The sequence below is a fragment of the Narcine bancroftii genome, chromosome 1 (assembly GCF_036971445.1).
Source record: "Narcine bancroftii isolate sNarBan1 chromosome 1, sNarBan1.hap1, whole genome shotgun sequence".
NCBI lineage: Eukaryota > Metazoa > Chordata > Chondrichthyes > Torpediniformes > Narcinidae > Narcine > Narcine bancroftii.
The window spans coordinates 212,979,021-213,006,986 of record NC_091469.1 but is presented as its reverse complement, the minus strand read 5'-3'; the positions used below and the strand labels follow the sequence as shown (position 1 = coordinate 213,006,986).

Genomic DNA, 27,966 nt, shown 5'->3' with positions numbered 1-27,966 from the left:
AGTGAGGAAATTTAAATTCCTGGGAATCACCATCTCGGAGGACCTTTCTTGGACCCAACATAGTATTATCATCGTGAAGGAAGCACGGCAACACCTCTACATCCTCAGGAGTTTGTGGAGGTTTGAAATGTCATCGGAAACCTTAGCAAACTTCCACAGATGTGTGGTGGAAAGTGTGCTGACCAGCTGCATCACAGCCTGAATGGGGGGGGGTGTTCCAATTCATCTGAGCAGAAAGCCCTGGTTAACGCTCAGAGGCACCACGCTCCCCACCAAATATACATGAACTGCTGTTGGAGAGCAGCAGCAATCATCAAGGATCAACACCACCCAGCAAACGCTCTGTTCTCACTACTGCCATCAGGAAAGAAGTATACGTGCCAAAGACTTATACAACCAGCTTCAGGCACAGTTTCTACCCCTCCACCATCAGAGTCCTAAACAACAGATGCAATCAAAACTTACAGGACTTACTTTGTACATTATTTATTACTGAATATTTTTTTCTGTATTTGCAATATGTTTACATTCCCTTTTTTGTTTATATTTTTCTCTTTAGTATTGAGTATAGTTTACACTACCAATAAGTTGAAATTCTGCCTTGCCTAGAGGAAAAATCTCAGGGATGTTATATATATATATACATACATACACACACACACACACACACACACACACACACACACACACACACACACACACACACACATATATATATATATACACACACACACTCTGAAAATAACTTTGAACTTGAGCACGCACAGAGCCTGTCTGGACGATGAAAGCAGGTGGAGGCTATTCAGTCCCTGTACCCCGCTCTTCATTCAATTACATGGTCTGCATTCCACAGCTCAACCCCACCCAGTGGCAGTGCTTTGAAGATTTACAGGATGGAGTGAATGGGAGATGACCAAATGTGGCCTTGATGTGTAGTAACTGACCAAGGTACGCAAATCATATCAAGTAACGTGACGGTGTTGGTGTCCTAGTTTGACTCATGAGTCACTGCACATTCAGTTAATTGATCAAGCTGTGAATTTTGTGCCTGAAAGGCAACTGCAATGATTTTGGGATCATTTAATTAATCCATTAATTCACAGCTGACCTTTTTCCATCCAAAACCACATCAGATGTATCCACATCACATCTATTTAATTCCATGCCTCTCCCTGAACATTTCTTTATTTAATTTCATAAAGCCAGGAGCAACTTTGTTTGATCTCATTTATTGACCATAGTTTGTGTAAGCCTTTGAGGCTGAGGGCTAATTGGACTTCTGTAGGACTCTGGTCCCACATCACTGGAATAGAAATTTATTTGAATAATTGAAACCTCCATCAGCCCTAAAAATTCACATCCCATCACCAATTCTTCAGGTTCAATTGAGGAATCTCTCAGCTTATAATTTCAGGAGTGTTTGGTGTTAGCTGGACTGTCCCTGGACTCTGGTGAGGAGTCATGGCTTGTGAGTCATAGTCTTGATGATCTCAAGTTGCTTGCTTGTGCCAGCAAACCATTTCGAGCTCCCCCTGAAGCTGAGCACCATGCTTTTATCTGTTGTCAGGTTTAGCAGTTACTGAATCCAGGGCTGGTGGATAGCAAGATGGAATTCTTTGCATATTTTCCATCAGCATCTTCAGATGAAGAATGATGGGTGATGAACTTTGCTGCAGCACTTTTGCCCCACCAGCTTGTGATGGATGCCCGTAAATTCGGGCTCCACCCCAAAACACTGGCTCCCCACTGCGAGGTGCACGGTCATGCTTTCCCCCATCCTGGAACCTCAGCTCCTTCTGGATCAGCTAACTGCCTCTGAATCTGCAGTGACGTTCACAGTCTCAGTTTGTGATTATCTATTTCAATGGCAGATGCATGGGCGATTAGTGTGACAAATTAAACAGTGGATTTAAAAATCTCATTAATGCGTACTTCTATTTCTGCTCCAGGAATTTGGGCTCTCAATGACCTATTGTTGCTGAGTTGACTTCAAATTTATTTTCAAACTGACAATTGATCCAAGAGGTCAAGCTACCAGTGCAATACCTCTGTGATTTGTAATTTGACACATTGCTGGCCAGCACTCCTACTAGTCAACCAAAGCCCTTGAAAATGAAGCCGAAATAAAGAATGGCAACATGCAGCTCCTTGGAGAACAATAAAAGTCTGACAAAAAATGTTTTTTTTTTCAGCCACAAATCTGCTTCTATCATCCTTTCCTTCGGCACACACCAGGCCATAGCTCATTTCATTAAATGAAAATTTAATCTCCTGCTGTTCATGAACATATCTGTTATCTTCTTTCTCTGGCTTGGCTTCACGGACGAAGATTTATGGAGGGGTAATGTCCACGTCAGCTGCAGGCTCGTTTGTAGCTGACAAGTCCGATGCGGGATAGGCAGACACGGTTGCAGCGGTTGCAAGGGAAAATTGGTGGGTTGGGGTTGGGTGTTGTGTTTTTCCTCCTTTGTCTTTTGTCAGTGAGGTGGGCTCTGCGGTCTTCTTCAAAGGAGGTTGCTGCCCGCCAAACTGTGAGGCGCCAAGATGCACGGTTTGAGGCGATATCAGCCCACTGGCGGTGGTCAATGTGGCAGGCACCAAGAGATTTCTTTAAGCAGTCCTTGTACCTCTTCTTTGGTGCACCTCTGTCACAGTGGCCAGTGGAGAGCTCGCCATAGAACACGATCTTGGGAAGGCGATGGTCCTCCATTCTGGAGACGTGACCCATCCAGCGCAGCTGGATCTTCAGCAGCGTGGACTCGATGCTGTCGACCTCTGCCATCTCGAGTACTTCGACGTTAGGGATGAAAGCGCTCCAATGGATGTTGAGGATGGAGCGGAGACAACGCTGGTGGAAGCGTTCTAGGAGCCGTAGGTGGTGCCGGTAGAGGACCCATGATTCGGAGCCGAACAGGAGTGTGGGTATGACAACGGCTCTGTATACGCTTATCTTTGTGAGGTTTTTCAGTTGGTTGTTTTTCCAGACTCTTTTGTGTAGTCTTCCAAAGGCGCTATTTGCCTTGGCGAGTCTGTTGTCTATCTCGTTGTCGATCCTTGCATCTGATGAAATGGTGCCATAGTTAATGCACAAAGAAGAACATGGGCTTTTTTAGCTACTCCATCACTTTGGGGCAACTATTGTTCTGAAAAACCTTGTAATTGAGTGGAAGTTTGAGGTTCTAATGTAATTCCGGGGACTGAAGGAGGGGCAGCACCTGACCCTACACCACTTTCCTCATCCACACCTAAACGCCTTGCCCCAGATAAGGCAAAGGTTCACTTGCACTTCCTCCAACCTCATCAACAGCAGTCTGTCCTCTAAATGTGGCCTCCTCCTCCACCAATCATCAATTACGTAACAGATGCAAATTCCTTGTACACTGTCCAGCCCGAGTAGCTGGTTACATGCTTTCACAACTACCCTTCCTCTTCCCACACAACATTCCATTTGGATAGACTACAATCCAATGATAAGATCACATCTGGTCTTTTGATTTTTGTCCCTTTCTCATAGTCCATTTCCTCTGGCTGTGTGTGTGTGTGTGTGTGTGTGTGTGTGTGTGTGTGTGTGTGTGTGTGTGTTTTTAAATAGCACTGAAGATATCTAGGTCAAAATAAAGATAGCGAGGAATCAGGAAAGTTACATGCAGAATTCACACGCACCACACCACAAGGGTTCAGAGCTGAAACAAAAGCTGCAACCATACAGAGCCTCTATTCACGCTGAAACCACTGCAGTCAAGATCACACGGAAAAAGTTGTACCTCCATAAGATCAATTAACCACAATAGACGTTCCTGAAATAATTAGATGGGAAAGAAAGTGAGGAAACAATAACATTAGCTCAAATAAATGAGACAATCAGTGATAGGACGGTGTAGAGTACTGCTGCATGTCTGGGACACGAATGTCCAGAGGTTAATGGAGCAGAAGTTCCATGGCAGAGTGGGTAGAATTTACAGATCTATTTTCGACCCAGATTATCAGAAATGGCACTGTATCAGCAAAGCATAATCTGCACTCATCACAAATGGCCCACATTTTCTTGCTGAAAGAACACAATAAGCGACAACACTCCTTTGGGAGGTCAATCTTTCCAACCACTGAAATAATTAAATACATTGAAATAACAGCAAATTTGTTGGCTGTTCTCTCTGAACCCCTTTGCCAGGTTGCCCATGTTGGTTTCCAGCTGATTCCAGGAACCTCACTACAGGAGTGTGGAAGCAGGAGCATCCCAAGCCCAAGGTGGGAAAGGGTGAAGGGAGGGTGTGTATGGTGTAATCGGGGGGGGTGGGGCAGGGGGGGAAAGTATGAGTGATGAAGAGGTGGGAGCATGTTGGGATGGTGGGGGAGGAGGATAGAATGTAGCATGCAGAAAGGATGCACTGTGGAGGGGCTGGTGCAGGGGCAAGGGAGCCGGTTATGTTATTTTGGGCTCAAGATCAGTAACTTACAATTGTTTCTGCGTGTAGCATTGACCTAATGATCAACTTGGAGTCTCATCACCATAAAGGGGCTTTACATCGGGTATCACAACAGACACTCTATTAAGCAACAATTTCCCCCAACTGTGGTCACTTACTCTGGCAGAACTCAATGTGGTGGATGTGTAGTAACTGCCAGAAGACGAGGCAGTCTCTCCATAGGACATGGTAGAGTAGGAATCGGTTCCAGTGCTAGAATTCTGTCGAGCTTTCATCGACTCAATCTCGCGCCTCAGTACCATGCTGTCAAATCGATCGAGATCCTGAGGTGTAATTACACCTCGCACCTCTGATAGCAAAGAGAACTAACAAGGAACACAACACTATTACAATCTTACACAGCTAAGTGATGGAATCACAAAGTGAGGTCTACAACTTTCTAACCTCCGTTACACATTATTCTTGTATAGCTCCAGACATCAAGCAGGAATGAAGGAATGAGCAAGCAACAAATTACTGAAGGAACTCAGGACAGTTAGCATTCAAGAGTACACATGGTCCGCCAGATTTAAGGTGTGAATCCTTTATCAAGACTTGGTAAGACTTACCAGCATCAAATGTATCTTATAGATTGAACTTTGAATAAATGGGAAGGGGGGAGAGGGAGGGAGGGAAGGGAGGGGAGGTGGGGGGAAAATGGGAGAAAATGACACTGTATATATTCAAGAGAAAAATGTCTGTATGTATTTTGGTCAATATGGTTTATTGTGTAAAAAATAAAAAAATTAAATAAAAAAAAGAGGCATGAAGAGATCTTCACCAGGGACAGAAGGGATCTCAAAGATTATGAAAGGGATAGACAGAGTGGATGTGGATAGACTATTTCCGTTAAGAGGAGGAAAGATTAAAACAAGAGGACATGAGTTAAGAATTAAAGGGCAGAGGTTTAGAGGTAACATGAGGGGGAACTTCTTTACTCAGAGAGTGGGAGACTTGTGGAATGAGCTTCCAGGAGAAATAGTGGCAGCGGAGTCAATTGTATTATTTAAGAAAAGGTTGGACAGGTATATGGATGAGAAGAAGATGGAGGGTTATGGGCATTGTGCAGGGAGGTGGGACTAGAGAGGGGTGTTTGGTTCGGTGCGGACTAGAAGGGCCTAATGGCCTGTTTCCATGCTGTAAATTGTTATGTTATTTATGTTATGTTTATTTAAGATAAGATTTATGTTAGTTTGAAAAGTCATGTCAGATAAGGGACAGTTGTCATGGCTTTGTGTGTGGCAAATCATATCTTATCAATTTGATATTTTTTTTAAGGAAGTGAAAGGCAATTGAGGGTAGGGCAGTGAATGTTGTGGACTTTGATAAGGTGTTTGACAAAGTTGATCAAGGCAGACTGATTCAGGAGGTGCAGAAAAGAAGAGCTGGTGCATCAAAGACGCACAGTGTTGTGCGTCTGTAGTGTGGTAGGGCTGTTTTTCAGACTGGAGGCCTGGGACCAGTCGTTTTCCATGGGTATAAGAATTGTGACCCCTATTGTTTATGAAATATATAAATAATGGCTAAAAAAGTAGGTGGGTGGGTTAATTGTTTGAAGATGATACAAAGATTGGCTGAGTGTAGAGGGTTATCAAAGAATAACACAGGATATAGATCATCAACACATATGGGCATAAATATGGCAGGGGAATTTAATCTGGACAAGAGTGGGAGTTGAACTTTGGGAGATTAAATGTAAGGAGTTAATGGTAGGGATCTTACTTTTATTGATGTGCAGAGGGATCTGGAGGTCCAGGTCCATAGGTCATTGAAAGAGGCCATACAAGTAGAAAGAGTGCTAAAGAAGGAGTATGGTTTGCTTGGCTTCATTGGGCAAGGCAATGAATATAAAAGTAAGGAGGTCACAATGCAGCTATATAAAATGGTTAGGCTGCACTAGAACGCTGTGTGCGATTCCAGTCGCCCCATTACTTGAAGGATGTGGAGACTTTGAAAAGGGTACAGAAGAGGTTTACCAGCATGTTGCTTGGTTGAGAGGGTCTGAGAGTGGAAAAACAGTTGTTTTCTTTGGGGTCCAGGGAGTTGAGGGGAGACCTGATAGAGGTTTGAACAATCATTAAGAGGCATCAATAAGGTGTCCAGTCAGAATCTTTTCACAATGGTAAAAGTGTCACACACTTCAGGACCTCCATTTAAGGTGAGGTGGAGGGAGTTTAAGCAAGATATGTAGGGAGATATATTTGTACAGCGAGCAGTGGGTGCCTAAAATTGGCTTCCAGGATTAGTGATGGATGCAGATCCAATGGAAACATTTAGGAGGCTTCTAGACAGATACATGAATATGAAGAGGGCTGGATGGTTATCTCTCAGGTTCAACCTGTGAAGTTTAAGCTTGATTTGGAAGTCACTTTCAATGCAGACACATGGGATGAAGGGCCTGTCCCTGTGCTATACTATTCTAAGTTCTTAGCAAACAGTTTTCCATATATTCAAAATTTAGGCAATAATGCAATAACAAATCTGTCAAATAAACTTCCATCTGGCCTAGGTGATAAATTTCAGTTGAAGCAATAATTGGAAGCAAAATTGGAACAGAATGATCATAGAAGATAAGTTCATTGTGCTTGCAATCTGTTTTCTCATATTACATCATATGTAACACAATGATTACCTTTGCATGAGTATTAAGAAGCTCGAAGAGGGCCATAACCAATGCCTGTACACTTATGTTGTTCTCTTTGTATTCATCGAGATAGTAAGCCATCGTTGCTTGCTCATGCTCATTCAGTAGATGTCGGGCCTGTTCATCCAGCAAGGCACGAGCTTGGTTCACCAAACTGCTCAGCATGACTTGTGACCCTGCCAAACCCTTGTAAAATATTGGCTGCAATCAACAAGAAGAGGTAATTTAATACAATGATCAACCCAAATTCTTGCCTCCCCCACTTCCTCCCTAACCATCATGCAAGGAGGTAATCAGCCGTTCCAGGGAACGCAGAGATTCACATGCAATCTTAACTGCATTTGTTGCTCTTGACATCATCTTCTCTGCAATGGTGAGACCAAATGCAGACTTGACAACAGATTTGCAGAACTTCTGCACTCTGTCCAAAATGACCTTCATGAGCTCCTGGTGGCATACTATTCAACTTTGCTTCCAATCCCACAGTGACCTCTCCATCCCCAGCCCCTTCCACTGCCAAAATGAGACTAAACACATGAGAGAAACAGCATTTCACATTCCACCTGGGTGGTCTACAACCCAATGGAACATATGAACTTTTCAACTTCAACTAACTCACACTCCCTGTGTTCTGCTTTCTCTTAATTTACTCAGGATCTCCCCTTCCTCATCTGATTCCATCTGCCCATCAACTAAACGCTGCACCTACTGCTAAGTCTACTGGCCTCTTCACACTGATTCCATCTTCCCATTGTCTCTCCATTATCTGATTGCAGCTGTCCTTGAATCTGCTGGTATGTTTTTTCAAACTCACATACAAAAGTGAAGAGAGAATGACTTGGGTGAGATGGGTCCTTCATTACATTGGCTGCTTTTCCAAGGCAGTAGAAATGATAGATAGCATTAATGTTTGCATGGTGGCCTGAGCTGCAGTTTCTTGTGGCCTTGGACAGAGTGGTTCCAGTACCAAGCCATGATGTATCCAGATAAGATCATTTCTAAGGTACTTCTTATAAGAATGGGTGAGATATATTGGGGTAATGCTGAATTTCTTAAGCCTTCTGAAGAAGCAGAGGTATTGATGTGCTTTCTTGGCCATAGCATCAGTGGGTGGATAAATTGTTGGTGATATTTACACCTAGGAACTTGAAGATCTCTAGCACTCCACCTCAACATCGCTGACACAGATAGGGTAGGTCCTCCATCCCACTTCTGAAGTTGATGAATAGCTTCTTCACTTTGAGAACATCGTAATTGTCTTGACACCACTGCACTTTACTGTACTCCATCTCTTCATTGAGGTCTAACAAGATGGTTTGGTATATTTTGCCATTTCTTTAATATTTTTAATTTCACCCTTGACATTCAAATTGTGCTTTGACATCACTTCCGACAGATACAAATTGCAGATACATATGTTTACACATTAACTGCATTTGATTGATATTTATAGAAGTTTGTGCTTGTGCTTCAATACCTTGAGTTCTTGCTTCAGGATATCGGAATTGTATAGCTTCAATCTTTGTACCTCTCAGTTGGGCTTCATCTTTTTTCATATTCTACTCCTGCTCCCTCCAATTCTTTAAAACCTTTTTCTTCCTTCTCTCTGTCTTAATCTTCATCCTTTTGTCCATTAAAGTCACTTCCAGATGATCCAGACTCAATATCTAGTGTGTCTGGCTAGCAATGCTGCTGACAACAGCTTGTTCTGTGGTGCGTATTTGCGAAACTTCACGCATGCACAGTTGTTCCTGTGACGTCTGCTGTTCAATAGTCTTCTTCTGGTCTCCAGTGCCATCTTCTCTGTCCCCGGACAGATGGATCCGTGCCATCACAGCGCGAGTCGTTCTTGAGGGAGGAGGAACCAGGCCCAACTTCTTATTAACCTCTTTAACAACTGATTTCTTGGTTGTTTGCATTTTCCCTTTCCTTGAAGCTATGGTATATTGATTTGTGAATAAATTCCCAAAGTTGTTAAATTTAATAAAATTTGAAAAATATTTTTAGCCTGTTTTTGATTAATTCTGTCAGGAGAGGCATATTTGCACGTCTCCAACCTATGTCATCGCGCCACGTCTATAGTGATAACAGATGTGCAGAATTTGTTTACTGGCTCTCTCGTGTCTTCATTCCCGATATTAATTCCTCCTCTGAGCTCACCTGTGGCATCAGAAAACAAGTAAAAGAAAGATTTTCATTTATCCATAGCCTTTTACGACTTTAACCAATTGAATATTTCTGAATTGCAGTTGCTATTGTAAGGTAGGAGCTGTGCTTCCGACATGGGGCACACATGAATTACAGGAAACATTAACTTTGGCCCTTGGACTGAACCTCTAAATTTAGATCACAACTTTTGGCCAGAGCGTCCTTACGAAAAGTGAACAGTGATGAGTTACATGAACAAACTATGCTCCAGAAAAGTGGACACATATAGGTGAACCACTGGAACTCTGTTAATAAGTGCGTTTTGTTTCATTTCAGAGTTTTAACACCTGTAGTTTTTTTTTCTGTTTTTAGGTGGCTTTGATGAACATAGCTGGGAAGAAGCTGAAAGACAACTCCGATTATTCAAACTGGTCAGGAATGGGCCTATGTCGGATAAACAGTTTTTTTGGATAAGAGGTCATTTAAAAAGAAACATCCCAGTAGCAACAGCAAATCACATATTAATGTTTAAACAAAAACAAACACGTAAAAGCTTTTTAAGCATTAATGTTTAATTCTCATTAAAAAACCTGGCTGCCGCCAATCACCAAGACCTCCCAACCGCAGCTGATCCCCAGCAAGTACCCACCTCTGCCATTGATCCCTAGGAGTATTCCTGGGCTGGTGGAAGACACACTAGTGTGTTGATGGGCTCCTGTCTCCCTGGTCACACCAGGGCTCCTGATGCCCAAGTCCAAACTCCGAATCCTCCCCTCGGCTTACTGCGCACACGCACAGGCCAAGGGGAGGGTTCAGAGTCAGTGTCAGGGAGTTCCACTGTGCCGAGGGAGGGAGAGAAGGGAATGCCACTGAGCCAGAGATTCCCCGCTCCTGCCTGGGAAGCTGGTCTCCTTGATGACACCGGGGCAAGGGATTCTTCCGACCGGAAACAGCAGGGAGACATAGCATGCAGTTTGAGAGGGAGAGTTGGAGAAAAAGTCAAGAGGGGAAGGTAAAGAAGAAATGGAATGAGAGAGGGAAGGATAGGGAATTACTGGAAATGAGAACAATCCTTGTTCTAATTTCACATTGGGTGAAATTTTTTTTTTCCATCCTGTGAGGTCAGTTTGACTCCAAAAAAATTTTTGATAAGTATTTCGAAGAATCTGATTTTGGATAATCGGAGTTGCACTGTACATGGTTTGTGAGAAAATCTTCTCCCTCAGGTATGAGTAAAACTCATTTTATCCAGAACATAGGAATTCATTAATTTAATTTTAATTCTATTCCACACACCAAAAGAAAATCAGTTGTAGATCTTTTTATTTCAGTTTATTGTTTCAAGATACATATTCTGTTACAGATTACAAAGTCATTAAAAATAATGACAGTGTAAACTGCAATAAATAATTCAAATTGAAAACAGGGCCATGTGAGTGATGAGCTCTTCACATTTGGGTGCAAGTGGGTCCTGGGGCTATTATCACAGGCTGGCAGCATGGTAGTGAATGATAAATGTAACTATGTCAGGATGTGGGTAGAAACACATTTTGGGACAATAATCATAGACCAAGAATCCAATAGTGCCTTCAATAACTTAGTAATCTGACCTGAAAGCACATGCAGCAAGTCTTCTATTCTTGGAAGTTACCAGGCAATGATTAGTAATTCTCCCACCAATCAAGCAAGGTGCCCTCAAAAAAGTCACGTGATGGATAGTGACCGGTAAGAAAATACCAGCCCTCTCCAGAAAAGTAAAAAAAAAGTAAAGAAAAAGCAAAGACACAAACACAGAAACCATAAGAAATTAAAAACAAAAGTGTGGAGAAAATGGCAGCAAAGAAAGAAAAACCAAAAACAACGGGAAGAAAAGAAGGAAAGACGTCGGAAGAGAAAGGTGAAGGCCTTACATGTACGAGGAGGCCCGCCGTGGAGAGAGAAGCCCGCTCCCTGAGGTCATTGGAACCCCAAACACAGGACTACAAAGATGGCTCACGGAGCCAAACAAAAGTGCGCAAACGCGCATGCGCGATGCACAAGACAATACAACACCGACGGGGGGGGGGGGGGGGGGGGACACGTGACCAGCCGAGGAGTAAATCTCCACAGCAGAAACAGACAAGAATAACACAAAAGCAAGATTCCCAACAGGAAAATAACGGGAACAAGAAGGAAGAGAGTAAAAAAAGGAAATCAGAGAAACAACAGATGCCCAACCCAGAGGAAGACGACCAACACCAAGACACCTTTAATAAAAATAATAAAAACAAAAATACCCAACAAAATAAACAACCCAACAAGAAAATCAGAACAGACAGAGGTAAAGGACACAGATCCTGGAGTGGACTCAGAAGAAGAGGAGGGAGAACATCAAATTCTACACAGAGAAATGGAAGATGAAGGGAAGGGACAGTACATGGATAAAAAAAATTTTAAAGAATACATGGAAACATTAAAAGAATGGCTGACACAAGAATTCAGTGAAATTAAAAAAAAAATAAAAGGTACAGAAGAAAAAGAGAATAGATTAGAGATGGTCATGACAGAAATAGGAAAAAGAGTAGACAAGGTGGAAGAACGAGAAACAGCCATAGAAATGGAGGTAGATGACTTAAAGAAATTAGAAGAATCTGATAAAAAAGTTAAAGAAACACAGAAGCTGTTAGTTCAGAAGATGGATATAATGGAAAACGATAATAGGAGAAACAATATAAAGATAGTGGGCCTTAAGGAAGATGAAGAAGACAAAAATATGAAAGAATTTATAAAAGAATGGATCCCCAGGGTCCTAGGAATGCCAGAATTACAGGAAGAAATGGAAATAGAAAGGGCACACAGAACATTAGCCCCTAAACCACAGCCACAACAAAAACCAAGATCCATTTTAGTAAAATTTCTAAAATATACGACAAGAGAAAATATATTGGAGAAGGCAATGAAAAAAATAAGAGAAGACAAAAAACCACTGGAAGACAAAGGTCAAAAATTTTTTTTCTACCCAGACATGAGTTTTGAACTCCTGAAGAAGAGGAAGGAGTTTAACGCAGCAAAAACGACCCTATGGAAAAAAGGTTATAAATTTATGTTAAAATATCCAGCGGTGCTTAAAATAGTTATCCCAGCAAAGCAAACTGTTTTCGGATCCGGAAAAAGCACAAAAATTTGGAGAAAACCTACAAAACAGACAGAGAGATGAAGAGATGTACAAAAATGACAACAAACTATATATAAAGAAGAAAGTATAAGTAAGAACTAAGAAGGGAAAGAAAGGGAAGAAAGGAAGTAAGGAGGGAATTAAGAGAGTGTGCTTTGTTATATGTGAAGATTAAAATCTTTTCTGGGGGGCTGGGTGGGGAAGAATAACAGTCACTGCAAAATCAGTTGACGCTTGCGAGCGGGTTCGCAATCCAAATGGAGAGGGGAGATGTGGTTGCCCGACAAGGGACAAAGGGCAACTCAGAGAGGGGAGGGACTATTGGCGTTAAAGGAATTTTAGATATGGGAATAATGGAAATATTTTATGTTTTAGAAATGTTGTCTTATAATGTGTTCAAAAAAATAAATCAGAAGGTTCGACAGTGGATGGCAGAATCGCAACTCTGTTGCGTTGCCAGTGATAGGGATGGGGTTCAAATCCTGCACTCTCTGTGAGGAGTTTTTATGTTCTTCCTGTGTGTGCATAGGTTTTCTCTGGGGTGGGGGAGAGGGCTCCAGATTTTTCCCACTGTTCAAAAGGTCAATTGGGAGGCACAGGCTTGTGGATCTAAAGGGTCTGTTACTGTGCTGTAACTAATCTTAAAGTATAGCATTGATTCTTAATCTTAAATGGATAAGAAGGGAAGGTGGTGATGAGGAAACGGAAAGGAAAGATAAACAAAGAATGAAATTACCATGTTGAACTATATGACTTTAAAAATTAACAGAATACATAACCAAATCCAAAGGAAGAAGCTGTTAAATTTACTGAAGAAAGAAAAAATTGATATAGCATTCGTGCAAGAAACACATCTAACTGAGTGGAACACAAGAAATTAAAGAGAGATTGGATAGGACATGTAACAGCAGCATCATATAATTCAAAAGCCAGAGGAGTAGCTATATTAATCAATAAAAATGTACCAATCAAAATAGAAGAGGAAATAATAGATCCAGCAGAGAGGTATGTAATGAAAAAATGTCAGATATATTCAGAATTTTGGAATTTACTCAATGTAAACACACCTAATGAAGAAGATCAAAAATTTATGCAAGATATCTTTTTGAAGATCGCAGATACGCAAGGGAATATATTAATAGCAGGGGATTTTAACCTTAATTTGGACTCAAACATGGATAAAACTGGAAAAAAGACTAACAGAAAGAACAAAGTAACCAAATTTATAATTAAATCGATGCAGGAAATGCAACTTTTGGATATATGGAGGAAACAACACCCAAAGGAAAAGGAATATTCATATTATTCAGTCAGACATAAAACATACTCAAGGATAGACCTATTCCTGTTATCAGCCCACATTCAAGGAAGAGTTAAGAAAACGGAATATAAATCTAGATTGCTATCGGATCACTCACCCCTGTTATTGGCAATAGAACTGGAGGACATCCCACAGAGAATGTATAGATGGAGATTAAACTCCATGCTGCTTAAAAGACAGGATTTTAGAGAATTCATTGAGCGACAAATTAAAATGTACTTTGAAATAAATACGGAATCAGTGAAAGATAAGTTTATACTATGGGACACAATGAAAGCGTTCATCAGAGGGCAAATAATAAGTTATGCAACCAAGATGAAGAAGGACTATAATCAGGAAATAGAACAGTTGGAAAGGGAAATAACAAATACAGAAAAATAAATTAGCAATAAAGGAAGATACAACTAAAAGAAGAGAACTGACAGACAAAAATATAAAATATGAAACACTACAAACATATAAGGTGGAGAAGAACATAATGAAGACAAAACAGAAGCATTATGAGCTAGGAGAAAAAAACGCACAAAATACTAGCATGGCAGCTTAAGACAGAACAAACTAAAAGAACGGTATTGGCATCAAGGAAAAAGGACAAACAAATTACATATAACCCAATGGAGATCAACGAAAACTTCAGGGAATTCTATGAACAATTATATCAAACTGAAAATGAAGGGAAAGAAGACAAAACAGATGAATTTCTAACTAAAATTGAACTACCGAAATTGCAAACAGAGGAGCAAAATAAATTAATTAAACCATTTGAAATAGAAGAAATACAGGAGATAGTAAAAAAACTACCGAACAATAAAACACTGGGAGAGGATGGACTCCCAATAGAATTCTATAAAACACTTAAAGACTTATTAATTCCTCCTCTCCTGGAAGTAATGAACCAGTTTGAAAAAAACACAAAACATACCAGATTCATGCAAACCAACAATAATTACAGTAATACCAAAGATGGGGAAAGACCCACTAACACCAGCATCATATAGACCAATATCTCTACTTAACACAGATTATAAGATAATAGCTAAACTATTAGCAAACAGATTGGCCGACTGTGTACCAAAAAATAGTAAAACTAGATCAAACTGGATTTATTAAAAAAAGACGAACAACAGACAATATCTGTAACTTCATTAACTTAATCCATGTAGTACAAGGAAACAAAACTCCAACAGTGGCAGTTGCTTTAAACGCAGAGAAAGCCTTTGACAGAGTAGAATGGAATTATTTATTCAAAGTACTACAAAAATTCAACCTACCAGAGAAATATATTAAATTGGAGTAAAGCATTATATGAGGGACCATTGGCGAAAGTGACAGTAAATGGATATATATCAAACCAATTTAAATTAAGCAGATCAACAAGGCAGGGATGTCCACTATCTCCCTCACTGTTCGCGTTAGCTATAGAACCACTAGCAGAACTGATAAGAACAGAAAATAAAATAAAAGGGATAAAAATAAAAGAGAAGGAATATAAAATCTGTCTATTTGCAGATGACATTATAATATACTTAATAGAACCAGAAATATCAATAAAAGAATTACATAAGAAATTGAAGGAATATGGAGAAGTATCGGGGTACAAGATCAACGCAAATAAAAGTGAAGCAATGCCAATGAATAATGCGGATTTCACAAAGTTTAAGAAAGAATCACCATTTAGATGGCAAACACAAGCAATTCGATACCTTGGTATACAACTAAATAATAATCTTGGCCATCTATACAAACTAAATTATCAGCCATTAATGAAAAAATTACAAGACGACTTAGAGCACTGAAAAACTTATCACTAACACTGATAGGAAGGATAAACTGTATTAAAATGAACATCTTCCCAAGGATACAATACCTATTTCAATCATTACCAATTCACCTAACAGAGAAATTCTTCAAGGAGCTAAAGAAAATAATAAGGAAATTCTTATGGAAAGGGGGGGAAACCGAGGATAGCACTAGATAAATTAACAGAATGGTACAAACCAGGAGGCTTACAACTACCAAACTTTAAGAATTATTATAGAGCAGCACAATTAAGATACCCATCAGATTTTTATCAAACAAGGGAAAAACCAGATTGGACTAGATTAAAGCTGGATAAAATAAGGGAGAAGATACCTGGACATATACTATATAAGTGGGATGAAAAATTGGTGCAACATAGGAATTCACCAGTATTGTACCATCTGCTCAACATTTGGAAGAAGATTCACAGAGAAAGGAATAAAATAAATTATCAACTACCAAAATTAATATTGACACAAAATCAACTAATCCCTTTCACAATAAATAACCTTTCCTTCAGAGAATGGGAGAGAAAAGGGATCAAAAGAATAGAAAATTGTTTTTCGGGAAATAAATTATTATCTTTTGAACAAATGAAGGACAAATATAATATAACTCATGATACAATGTTTGCATACCACCAACTAAAAACCTACTTGAAGGACAAATTAGGAAATAGTCTGAGGTTACCAGAAGGAAGCAATTTTGAATATGTGATTACAGACACAATGATAATTAAAAAATTTATAACAAACATGTACATCAAACTGCAAGAAAAGGAGAATGAGGAAACTAACTGTAAACCTAAACAAAAATGGGAACAAGATTTAAACGTAAAGATAAAGAATGAAACATGGGAAAAGCGATGCTCCAGAACTATGAGAAATTCAATAAACACGAGGTTACGAATGATACAATATAAATGATTACACAGGATATACATCACACCCCAAAAGTTAAATAAATGGGACCCAACAGTATCAGACAGATGTTTTCACTGTAAAAAGGAAACAGGAACAGCAATACATGCAATTTGGACATGTGAGAAAGTGAAAGAATTTTGGGAAGATCTAAACCAGATATCAAATAAAATCACTAAAAGCAATATACCAAAAAACCCAGAGATCTTCCTTCTAAGTAATATAAGAAATAAAGAATTTGAACTCGATTTGGATGGAGCACAAAAAAGATTTATTATGATAGCCCGAGCTGTAGCAAAAAAATGTATTATGTCAACCTGGAAATTAGAAGACAACCTGAGAATACAACAATGGTACATAGAAATAAATAAATGTATTCCATTAGAAAAAATGACATATAATTTAAGAAATAACATCACAATATTCGAACAAATATGGGAACCATACATGAAATACAATAGAGAAATCCTACCATGGACCTCCACTATTTAAAATGGCAGAAGGAGAAGACAACGAAATGAATTGACTCAGTATGTAAAAGTAAAAGACAATAAAAATAAACAAGAAATTTTTGTGACGACATTGTTTAACGGGTTTAATGTACCATAGATTGAACTTTGAATAAATGGGAAGAGGGGGTGGGGGGGGGGAGGGAAGGGAGGGGGAAAAAGGGGAGAAAATGACACTATATTCAAGAGAAAAATGTCTGTATATATTTTGGTCAGTATGGTTCATAGTGTGAAAAATAAAAAAATTTTAAAAAAAATTAAGGTGCCCTCAATGATGTGCATAATTAGTTTTAAGCATAGAATTTGTTTATAATTACCCACCAAACACTACTTTTCTGACAAAGTGGCCTCACTTTTATTCAGAGAAGGTACTATGGTTTTTGTTTCCTTCACTCTTTTTAACTGATCAGGAATAAAATCACATGAGATGCTGACACCCAGGAATTTGAAGTTCTTGACCCTCTCCATTTCTGAGCCCTCGATGAGAACTGGGTTGTGTTCCCCTGCCTTCCTCCTGAGGTCCACAATCATCTCCTTGCTGATAAGGTTGTTGTCATTCCATAATTCAACGAGCTGATCCATCTCCCTCCTGTACGCTTCCTCATTGCCATTTGTGATTCTGCCGACAACTGTGGTGTCCTCGGCAAATCTTGTAGATGGCATTGAAATTGTGCCTGGCTACAAAGTCATGGCTGTATAATGAGTAGAGCAGTGGGCTAAGCACACATCCTTGGGGTGCGTCTGTGTTGATGATCAGTGAGGAGAAGACATTGTTTCCCATTCATACTGACTGTGGTCTTCTGATGAGAAAGTCAAGGGTCCAGTTGGCGAGGGGGGTACAGAGGCCTAGAGTTTGTACCTTCTGAGGGAATAATGGTATTGAAGGCTGAGCTGTAGTCTATGAAGAGCAGCTGTATGTTTGAATTGCTGTTTTTGAGGTGATCCACAGCTGAGTGGAGAGTCAGCGATAGGGCATCTGCTGTGGAGCAATTGTGTATTATTCCAAGAAGCTCCTGCCATTGTTGCTCTATTGTCTTTCATGCCAGGGTCTCTTTCCAATTAACTTTGGATAGTTCTTCTCTCACGCCTCTGTAGTTACGTATACTCAACTGTAATGCCAATGCATCCAATTTTAGCTCTCAAACTGCTGAATGAATTCTATGATATTGTCATCATTGCTTCCTAAAGAGTTCCTTTACCTTTAAGCTTACTCATCAAATTCAGTTCATTGCACAGCACTCAAATCCAGAACTGCCTTTTCCCCAGTGGGCTCAACCATAAGCATCCTAAAAAGCCATGTTGTAGGCATTTCACAAATTCCTTCTCTCGGGATCCAGTGCCAACCTGATTTTACCAGTCTACCTGCATATTGAAGTTCCTGATGACCATTGTAAAATAGCTCATCCTATAAATGTTGAAAAATTATATTAATGTAGCGATGTGTCGAAACCTATTAGATTGCTTTACAAGGGAATTAATTAACCATAAACATGAGCAAGTTTTCTGTAGTAACACAAATGCTGGAGGAACTCAGCAGATCAGGCAGCATTCATGGAAGGCAACAGACCGTCGATGTTTCAGATCGAGAACCCATCCTCAGGAATAGCTGATGCCAGAATAAAAGGGTGAGGAAGGGATGGGGGAAGTGCAGACACTGGCAGTTAACAGAGGAATGTAGGTTAAAGGGGAAAGAAACAAAAGGAGCCAAGAGGTGATGGAGGGCAGAGGGCTGAGAAAGATGGACTCTGATAGGAGGAAGGAAGGGAATGGGGGCTGGAGGAAGGCAGATATAGATGACAAGCATGTAGGGAGAGAAGGGAAGGGAAAAGAGATTAAAAAAAGGAAATAGGGCTAGAGAGACAAGACATGAGAGATTGCTTTCCAGGGATGCTGCCTGACCTGTTGAGTTCCTTTGGCACTGTGTATGTTGCTTCAGTTTTTCCAGCATCTGCAGACTTTTTGTTTACCTAAAAAGAATTTTCTGTCCTACCTTTGTAACAGCCTGAACACTGCTCTCTCCAGCAACCCTAGAAGAGAAACATAGTAAATAACTTTGTCACTCAGTGAGATCAAGCACAGCAGTCATCTTCTGCTATATCAGCCTAAAAACCTCCAGTGAATATTCTGACAATGCATCTGGTAGTCAATCCAGTGAATGCACAATATTTGTTCTTCTTCCCTTCTAACATTTATTTTCAAAATAGTCATTAGTCCTGGAGACCAAGGCAACAGTAGTGGCTACCCACTATCCCACACCCTTGCCCATCCCATAGTGCCCAGGAACATTCTTACGATGGGACAGAGGTCACATCTTTCTCCAAACTGCAAGAGACAGTTGAGGAAAGAACATAGAAAGGACAACACATAATGTCAGTGCTGACCATGATGCCAATCTAAGCAATCCCATCTGTCATGGTCTATAATCCCTACATTACCTCTTAAGCATCACTCTCATATCAGCTTCCACCACCTTCCCTGGCAGTGCACCTACCATTTTGTGTAAAACAAAGGGCTTGCACACCTTTTTTAAATTCTCTCCTTCAACCCATGTCCTCTAGTTTTTCACATTTCCATATTAGGACAAACACTTTGATTGCCTATCCCATTTTAAATACTTCCATCAATCCAGAGTTAACCAAAAGTGAACCAACACTCCTCAGTCAATGACCTGGCTGCCATCCACAGTCAGGTCTGACTACCTGAAGTTGCTGGAGATCTGGTTCGGAGGGGCTGAGGTGCTTAACAAAAATTGGTTGGACCAAATAGTGAAGGTCCGCAAGAAATTGGGACTGTAGGAATAGTGCTCCCTCTCAATAACAGAGAAGAACCTAGTCATCAGGTGTGAGGTAAAGAACACAAAATACTGGAGAAGTTCAGCAGATCAGTGTCCTTTATGTAGCAAAAATAGAAATATATAACCAACGTTTTGGGCTTGAGCCTTTCATCAAGGTGTGAGAGAATGCCAGCAGAAGTCTGAACAAAAGGGTGGGGGAGGGGGGGGGAATGGCAAAGGTAGGAGATGATAGATGGATGAAGGGAGGGAGAGGACAACAACAATCAAGGGGAGGAGGGATGGCTTGGTGGGTAAGGGGGAAAGGGAGGGGAGAACTAGAAAGACAGGAAAGGGGGAAGGGGAAGAAAAGGCAAGCAGGTTTAGCAGAAAGCAGAGAAATCAATGTTCATGCCATTTGGCTGGAGAGTGCTCAGATGGAAGATGAGGTGTTGCTCCTCCAATCTGCAGGTGGTCAGGGTGGGATAATGCAAAAGGCTGTGGACAGACATGCGAGTCTGGCAGTGTGACTCTGATTTGAAATGGTTGGCTACTAGGAGGTCACTATAGTTGTGGATGGAGAGGAAGGGCTCAGCAAAGCAATCTCCCAATCTGCAACCAGTCTCTCTGATGCAGAGAACACCACAAAGGGAGCACCAGATGCAGTAAAAAAAAGAGCTGTGGATACACGTCTCTCCAGCCAAATGGCATGAACATTGATTTCTCTGCTTTTCTTCCCCCTCCATCTTTCCCGTACTCCCCCCCACTCTCCAGCCACCCCTCTTCCACCACATTGTAGTTGTCCCCTACTCCACCTATTATCTCCTGTCTTTGCCAACTTCCCCCCACCCTGTTGTTCAGATTCCTGCTGACATTCTCTCAAACCGTGAAGAAGGGTTCAAGCCCAAAATGTTGGTTATGTATTTCTACTTTTGGTCCATAAAGGACATTGTCTGACCTGCTGAGCTTCTCCAGCATTTTGTGCTTTTTTTTTTAAAAAAAAAACTTCAACCACAGCGTCTACAGATTTTTGTGATTCACATCAGGTAGGAGATGCTCTCCGGCCTGTTGTACTTGACACAGGTGGGACAATCCCCACACTTAACTCTTCTGATCCATTCATGTGCCCAACTCCCACATTCCTGTCAACTTCCCCCAGATTCTACCACTCAACTACACACCAGGAGCAATTTCCACTGGCCAATTAGCCTCCCAAGGTATACTTTTGTTTGGAACAGTGGGAGGAAACCAGAACATCCTGGAAATGTGGTCAAAGGGATAACATACAATTCCATACTGACAGCATGGGAGATAAGGACCAAACCCAGCTGGCTGGAACTAGGAAACAACAGCACAACTGACTATGATAACTGTCCCATTGATTCACTTTTCTTCTAAGCCATATTGTAAGGCCACACCCCACAACAGGATGCACCCCAGTGGAAATGTTTGTGTCAAGGAGTCTCAAACTTGATTCACCCAACTTGGAATAAAGAGAAGGAAAGGCAAGTCAAATAGTGTAAGCATCATGAATGCAAGATAAAGTTTTTGCATGAAGAACTCTGATAGTTAAAAGAGTTGTAACAGCACCGCTTGCAAACAAATGAAGAATACACTCACTCGTTTCTTTCAACTCATCGTGAAGTTGACTTTCTTTTACATTTCATGAGACACAACATTGCATTGTTCAACTCCCCAAACACCAACCAACTAAACTCCTCTGACTTTCTCTCTGGCTCAATGCCACACGAGTGATCCTGACACTCTCACACTCCTCCTCCTGTATCTGAGATTCATCACGCATGTACTGACGCTTAACAGATACGTACATGTGCGCTAATTCCAGTTCCTCGCATTGCTGACATCATCATTGGTGGCTGGTACCGCTCTCGACGAAGTTAAGTAAGCGACCGCGACAGCCTGCTCCCCCGCCCCCCACTTTCAGTGTCTGAGCCATGCAAGGAGGTGACTGATGGGAACTGTCCCATTACGTAACGGTCCGGAGGCCTGGCATTTCGGCCCAACCTCATATGGTAGTGCAAGAGAGGCGTGGCATGGTGCGACTGGTTCTCTGACTCTGGCTCAGACATAGAACATGGACCATCAATATACACTGGCTTCAACCTGCCATGTATTTTCTATACAAGATAAGATGTCTTTTTATGAGTTAAAGTCGACCCCAGTTATTGATAAGATACAATTTAAATAAGTTTGAATTAATCATTTTTTTCTTTAAAAAAAACTATTTTTTTTATTATATATTTTTTCTATATATATGTTTTATTTTTTTCTTTATTTTTTTCTTTTTTTTAGTTTTTTTATTATTAGTTGGTTTTTTTTCGTTTAAGTTCTTTTTGTTTTGTTTTTCCATATATATTCTTATATAATAAAATTTTTTTGGATTAATAATTAATACTTAATTATTTTTTTTGGTTTTTTTTATATATATCAATCTTTTTTTTAAGATATATATTTTTTATTTTTTTTATTATACTAATAGTATTAATTCTTCACTCTTTATCGTGGGGGTGGGGAGGGGGGGTTTAGGGGTTAAAAATAGTTTTTTTTTAGTCTTAGTTTTTAGTTGTTAGGGGGAGATGCCGAGATTGGTATTGTATTAACTATGTTACTTTGTACTTGTATTACTTTATTTTGTATTTTTTCTGTACGTGAATTACTTACTTTCTTCATACGTTAAAATTAATAAATAAAGTTTCAACAACCTGCCATGTCAGCTTTTCCATTCCTATCGATCACAAAAGTCTTTGGATGGCGAGGTAAAACTTGAAAAGAACCATCGTAAATGGGCTGAAGTGGTTTGCAAACAGCATCATGCTGCAGAAACATGAGTACAGTATGTTGTAAATCATTCGGCACATACACTGCAGGTAACGCCTGCTGTGTAGGAATAGTTTGGAATAATCTCATGCTTTCCCAAAGACAATCATCATAGCTAACCAGATTATAGACCGATGTGCTTGGACTCAGATTCACAAACGTAGTGCCATATACTGGCTCTGTTGTTGAACATCAAAATCTGCCTCAACAGCAGTACACACTAAGGAGAACCATTGGCGAATGTTCACTCCATGTAAATGCATCTGCAGTTAATGTTGCCTTCAAATATCGATGGAAATGTCATCGAATCCGTTGGCCTGCAGATAGTAAGGTGTAGTACGAATATGGGAGTCCACAGAAGATCAGTGAGAGCTTGGAATAAGGGCAACTTGAACTGAGGCCCTCGATCCATTGTAATATTGACCAGAACACTGATAGATGGAATCCAATGTTCCACGAAAGCCCTAGCAACTGCAGAGATGTCAGTGATAGGAATGGCCTCCTTCCACTGGTAGTCTAGTCTTCAGGTGAACAGATAAGTATATACCCGAGATGGCAGAAGCAAGCCTACCAAGTCGAGATACATGTGCTGGAAATGAGAATCTGGAACAACAAAATCCCCCAGTTTTGATTTCTTGTGTCTGGAGACTTGAGAGAGTTGATACGGCAAGCAGGTCCTTGCCCATAATCCAATATCCCGTTTAACACAAGGCCAGGTAAAACGTTCTGTAACTAGTTTGAATGATGTTTTTCTATCAGGATGTAATAGATTGTGAAGAGACTCAAAAATCTCCTGTGTCATAGCCACGGGCACAAAAGGCTTAGGCATTCCTGTGTAAAAATGGCAAACTAACATTTCACCAGATTCATCTTGTAGATGAAGACCAAAGTTGATCTGGCGATACCAGATGAGATTGGGATCAGTGTGCTGTGGATGAGCCATGGCAGTTAAATCTATGGTAGTAGATGTATACAAGGCATCAATGTCATGCCTGGACAGGACATCGGCCACAGCATTCACTTTTCCTCAAATGTGCCATACCGTCCAATGAAAATTTTAGGATGAAGTCCAAGTGTCGAATCTCTCTGGGTGAGTAGAGATGTATGGTTGTACTTGCAGTATGGATAAGAGGCTAGTGGTCTGTATAAATGGTGAAAGGATGCCCCTCCAATAAAAAGCGGAAATGTTTCATTGTGAAATAGATGGCCAAGAGTTCTTGACCATACGTACGTTACCTGAGCTGGTGACAGCTTGGCTGAAAAAAAACCCCAGAGGTTCCAATTGCCCATGGACTTGTTCTACACTGTTCCCACTGAACTGACAGATGCATCTGTGGTAAGAGAAAGCAAGGCATTGGGCTTTTTGATGTACAAGTATCGTGGCATTCGCAGGCACAGTCTTTACATTGTTGAAAGTAAGCACAGCATCATCCCAAAGTCAATGGTCTTTTGGACATGGACATCAGATCCTTTTAGTAGTTCAGTAGGGGATAATAGAGATGCTGCAACATTTGGCAGCAATCGGCAATAAAAATTCACCATGTCAGACTGAGATGATCCATAAATTGGAGGAACAACATCTCATCTTTTGATTGGGCAGCAATATCAATTTCCCGGTTCGTTTAAAAAACCCACCCCCCTTTTCCCCTATCGTCTTTCCATTCCTTGTCTTCTTTTGCACAGACATGATAAAATCCACAGTCCCTTATCACAGCTGATTTACGCCTTTATTGGTCTGGATTCCTCCCCATTGTTTGAATTCTGAGACTTTCTGATATATCCTGCTTCTCCTTTTCTGATTTTTCCTTGAAGGAGGGTTCAGGCCCGAAACATTGGCAATATATCTTTGTCTCCTACAGATACTGGAAAGACCAGGCGAGTTCCTCCAGCATTCCGGTGTGTTTACTACAATCACTGCGTCTGCAGCCTATCGTGTTTACTAAGAAAGTACCAAATCCATTTTTGTAAATACAAGTTTGCCATGGAGATTTGCTGAAAAGTCTTGTAAATTGGGGATGCTGTATCAGATAGGCACAGTAGAATTGTTCAGGGCAAGATAATCACCACAAGACCGCCAATCCTCAGATTTTGTATTTGGAACCATATGCAACGGTGAAGCCCAGCAGCTGTCAGATCTGTTGGCTATGTCTTGCGTGTGGTTTTGAATTTTAAGATGATCTGGGGTTAATCTACAAGCCCGCACTACCAGCAGAGGACCCCGAGTCTCTATATGATGGGTTACTGTATGTTTAACATCTGTTATGATGATGCGATGGGGTTACTAGGCGAGGGAAACACTTGAGCAAGGCTTGGAAAGTACAGACGCTAGGTTAAAGGCTCATCAGGCGGATGACAACATTGAAGGGAAGACAGATGCAGCTCACTTGCATGCAAGAGCTGCAGTCCACGACAGTGATTTTTCAAATCCACCAACAAAGAAAAATGTGACAAGAAATCCATTCCTAAAATGGAACTTACCACATTTGCAATCGTAAAAACCCACCAAAAAGGTTTCTTGAGACCAAAATCTGAAGTGAGTGTCCTCTGGCTATATGTTTGAATAGGAGAATTATTCATGGCTGAAAGAACATGAGATATTGGGGTGTTCGTGTTCCTCCATGATTAGAGGGACCAGTGAAATCTCTGCACCAGAATCAACAAGAAATCGAACACCCAAGAGATGGACTTTGAAGAAAAGATGGCAGCCGACATGCCCATGGGCAGCAGCTGCCTCTACTGTCAGGTCTGGTCCTTTCCCAGTTGCCATTTATAGAAGTTGCAAAGTGGATGACAGGAGCAGGCAGCAGCACTAAATCTCCAATGCTTCCAACAAATTCACCGTCCATTCACTCTACCACGTATTACGATCCAACCAGGTCAATGGTAGGAAGTGTGCTGTGTGCCAAAAGCCTGGACTTGCATAGTCAGTGCTGTCGTTTGCTCTTCCAACTCAGTTATCTTTGATTGATAAGGTGCTAGTGCTTCACAAGGCGCAGTAAGCAGTTGTTCCAGTTCCATTTACTCCTGTTAACTAGGGGAAGAAGCCAATCCTTCTATCTTCAATGCAGAGGTCATGGATAAAATGATCAAGGGCGGACTTTTGAAAGACACTCACCAAATGCTCTTGAACATGACGAGGTAAACATTGAAGGAATGGGTTTCCAAAAATTGTCTTCAACAGGATCTGTTGCAGCTAGCCTGCGCCACTTTCTTGATATCTGTGATGGGTGCCCATTGGCTAGGATATAATCAGCTAGTAATTGGGCAAGAAGAGTCTCCCTAGATGGCTTAGTACATCGCAGAATAGCCACCTTAATCATGTTGTATGGGAGATTACCATCCAGATCCACTAAGACAGCCTCCACTTCAGAGGAAATCAGCTCTGGAAGACACTTCACAAGTAAACCATACTTAATTTTCTGACTTATCATATTGAGGGCAGAGAAACTCGCTTCGAGGATCATGATCCATGCTAGTGCATTATTAATAAAAGGGAAGGGAATCTTCAGTTTCACCTCCCCAACTGCTCCAGTAACTATCCATTTTAAATTAAAAGGTACTGTGAACTCATGGGGTCACCACTTGTAACGGCATGGATTTACCTCAGTTTACAAACAAGAACACCCTTACTCATTTTTTTCAGCACACGATGAAGTCAACTCTTTATCATTCATGAGCATTCAACTCCCCAAACACACACAGCTAAACTGACATTCTCACTCTCCTCCTCCTGCATCTGAGATTCATCAGCCGCAAACTGATGTTAAACGTGCATGCGCACTATTACCTCAGTGCATTGCATTGTTTACATCATCAGCGGCCGCGACAGAGTATAAATTGCAAGAGAAGGCCGACAGTTTGAAGAATTGTCTGAAGATCTGAGAGAAGAACCTCTGGAAATCATTGGACCTAGAACACCCAGAAGGACAGCAGAGATGACCCAAAGATTGGAATGTTCCTGGCGTGATTAATACAAATGAACCAGTATATAATATTTCTGGTGGAAGTTTAAATAAGAGACCATCACTGAATGCAGGAAATAACTATTTCTGCAACACCTGGTAAATCTTCCAAAAATTAGTTCCCTTACAAAATTCCCAAATGAAGGACAGAGCATGAAGTATGTCATTTGGTAAAATGTAAAATAAATAAATTTGTTAGATCAGTTTATTTTTTTTATACAGGTACACAATCCTTTATCCAGAACCCTTGGGGGGACAGTGTGTTCTGAATTTCAGATTTTTCCAGATTTCGGAAAGCTAAATTTAAGCCCACCCAAATTTTGCTGCCATATCCACCCCCACCACCTTCCAGTCGCACTGCGTCCCTTCCCCCCTCCTGCCCGACTCGCGCTGGCGGTCTCCCCCACCTCGCCTGCCCGACTCGCGCTGCCGGTCTTCCCCCCCCTTGCCCGCCCGACTCGCGCTGCCGGCCTCTCCCCCGCCCGACTCACGCTGCCGGCCTCTCCCCCGCCCGACTCGCGCTGCCGGCCTCTCCCCCGCCCGACTTGCGCTGCTGGCCTCGCCCCCTCGCTCGCCCGCCTGTCTCATGCTGTCAGCCTCTCCCCCTCGCCTGCCCGACTCACGCTGCCAGTCTCTCTCCCCACTAGCCGGATTTTGGAGCTTTCCGGATAAAGGATTGTGTACCTATAGTTCAAAAAAAGAGTGGAAGTAGTGTAGCATATTTAATGCTGAATTTGAACAATGGCTTTTACTTTAAGAGTTGTATCTCATGACTAATTGATCTATGATTTACAATGATATAGAAAGTTCCAGTCAGTGCGTGAAAGGCATTCTATCTACAGTGCTCGTCCGTCAAACAATACACTCCGGAATGGACCATCAAAGGTTAAGAACTCAGTGAATATAGCTCCCCACCATGACTACCATCCCCCCACATCTCCATCGGGCACACAAAACTCAAAACGGTCAACCAGTTTACCTATCTCGGCTGCACCATTTCATCTGATGCAAGGATCGACAACGAGATAGACAACAGACTCTCCAAGGCAAATAGCACCTTTGGAAGACTACACAAAAGAGTCTGGAAAAACAACCAACTGAAAAACCTCACAAAGATTAGCGTATACACTCCTGTTCGGCTCCGAATCATGGGTCCTCTACCGGCATCACCTACGGCTCCTAGAACGCTTCCACCAGCGTTATCTCCGCTCCATCCTCAAAATTCATTGGAGCGACTTCATCCCTAACATCGAAGTACTCGAGATGGCAGAGGCCGACAGCATCGAGTCCACGCTGCTGAAGATCCAGCTGCGCTGGGTGGGTCACGTCTCCAGAAAGGAGGACCATCGCCTTCCCAAGATCGTGTTATATGGCGAGCTCTCCACTGGCCACTGTGACAGAGGTGCACCAAAGAAGAGGTACAAGGACTGCCTA

At 41.3% G+C, this 27,966-nt stretch overlaps 1 protein-coding gene across 3 annotated transcripts in view; it reads right to left on the bottom strand.

Moving 5' to 3' along the window:
* whrna (whirlin a) overlaps nt 1-27,966 on the bottom strand; it is a 119,648-nt gene that overhangs the window by 31,663 nt on the left and 60,019 nt on the right. For 2 of the 3 annotated variants that reach the window (XM_069890163.1, XM_069890177.1), the window contains 3 exons: nt 18,953-18,989; nt 7,099-7,311; nt 4,586-4,792 (listed from right to left, as the gene is read on the bottom strand). In XM_069890163.1, the coding sequence (XP_069746264.1) occupies nt 4,586-4,792; nt 7,099-7,311; nt 18,953-18,989 (457 nt within the window). The remainder of the gene's footprint in view (nt 1-4,585; nt 4,793-7,098; nt 7,312-18,952; nt 18,990-27,966) is intronic. The other variant, XM_069890173.1, reaches the window with a different exon arrangement.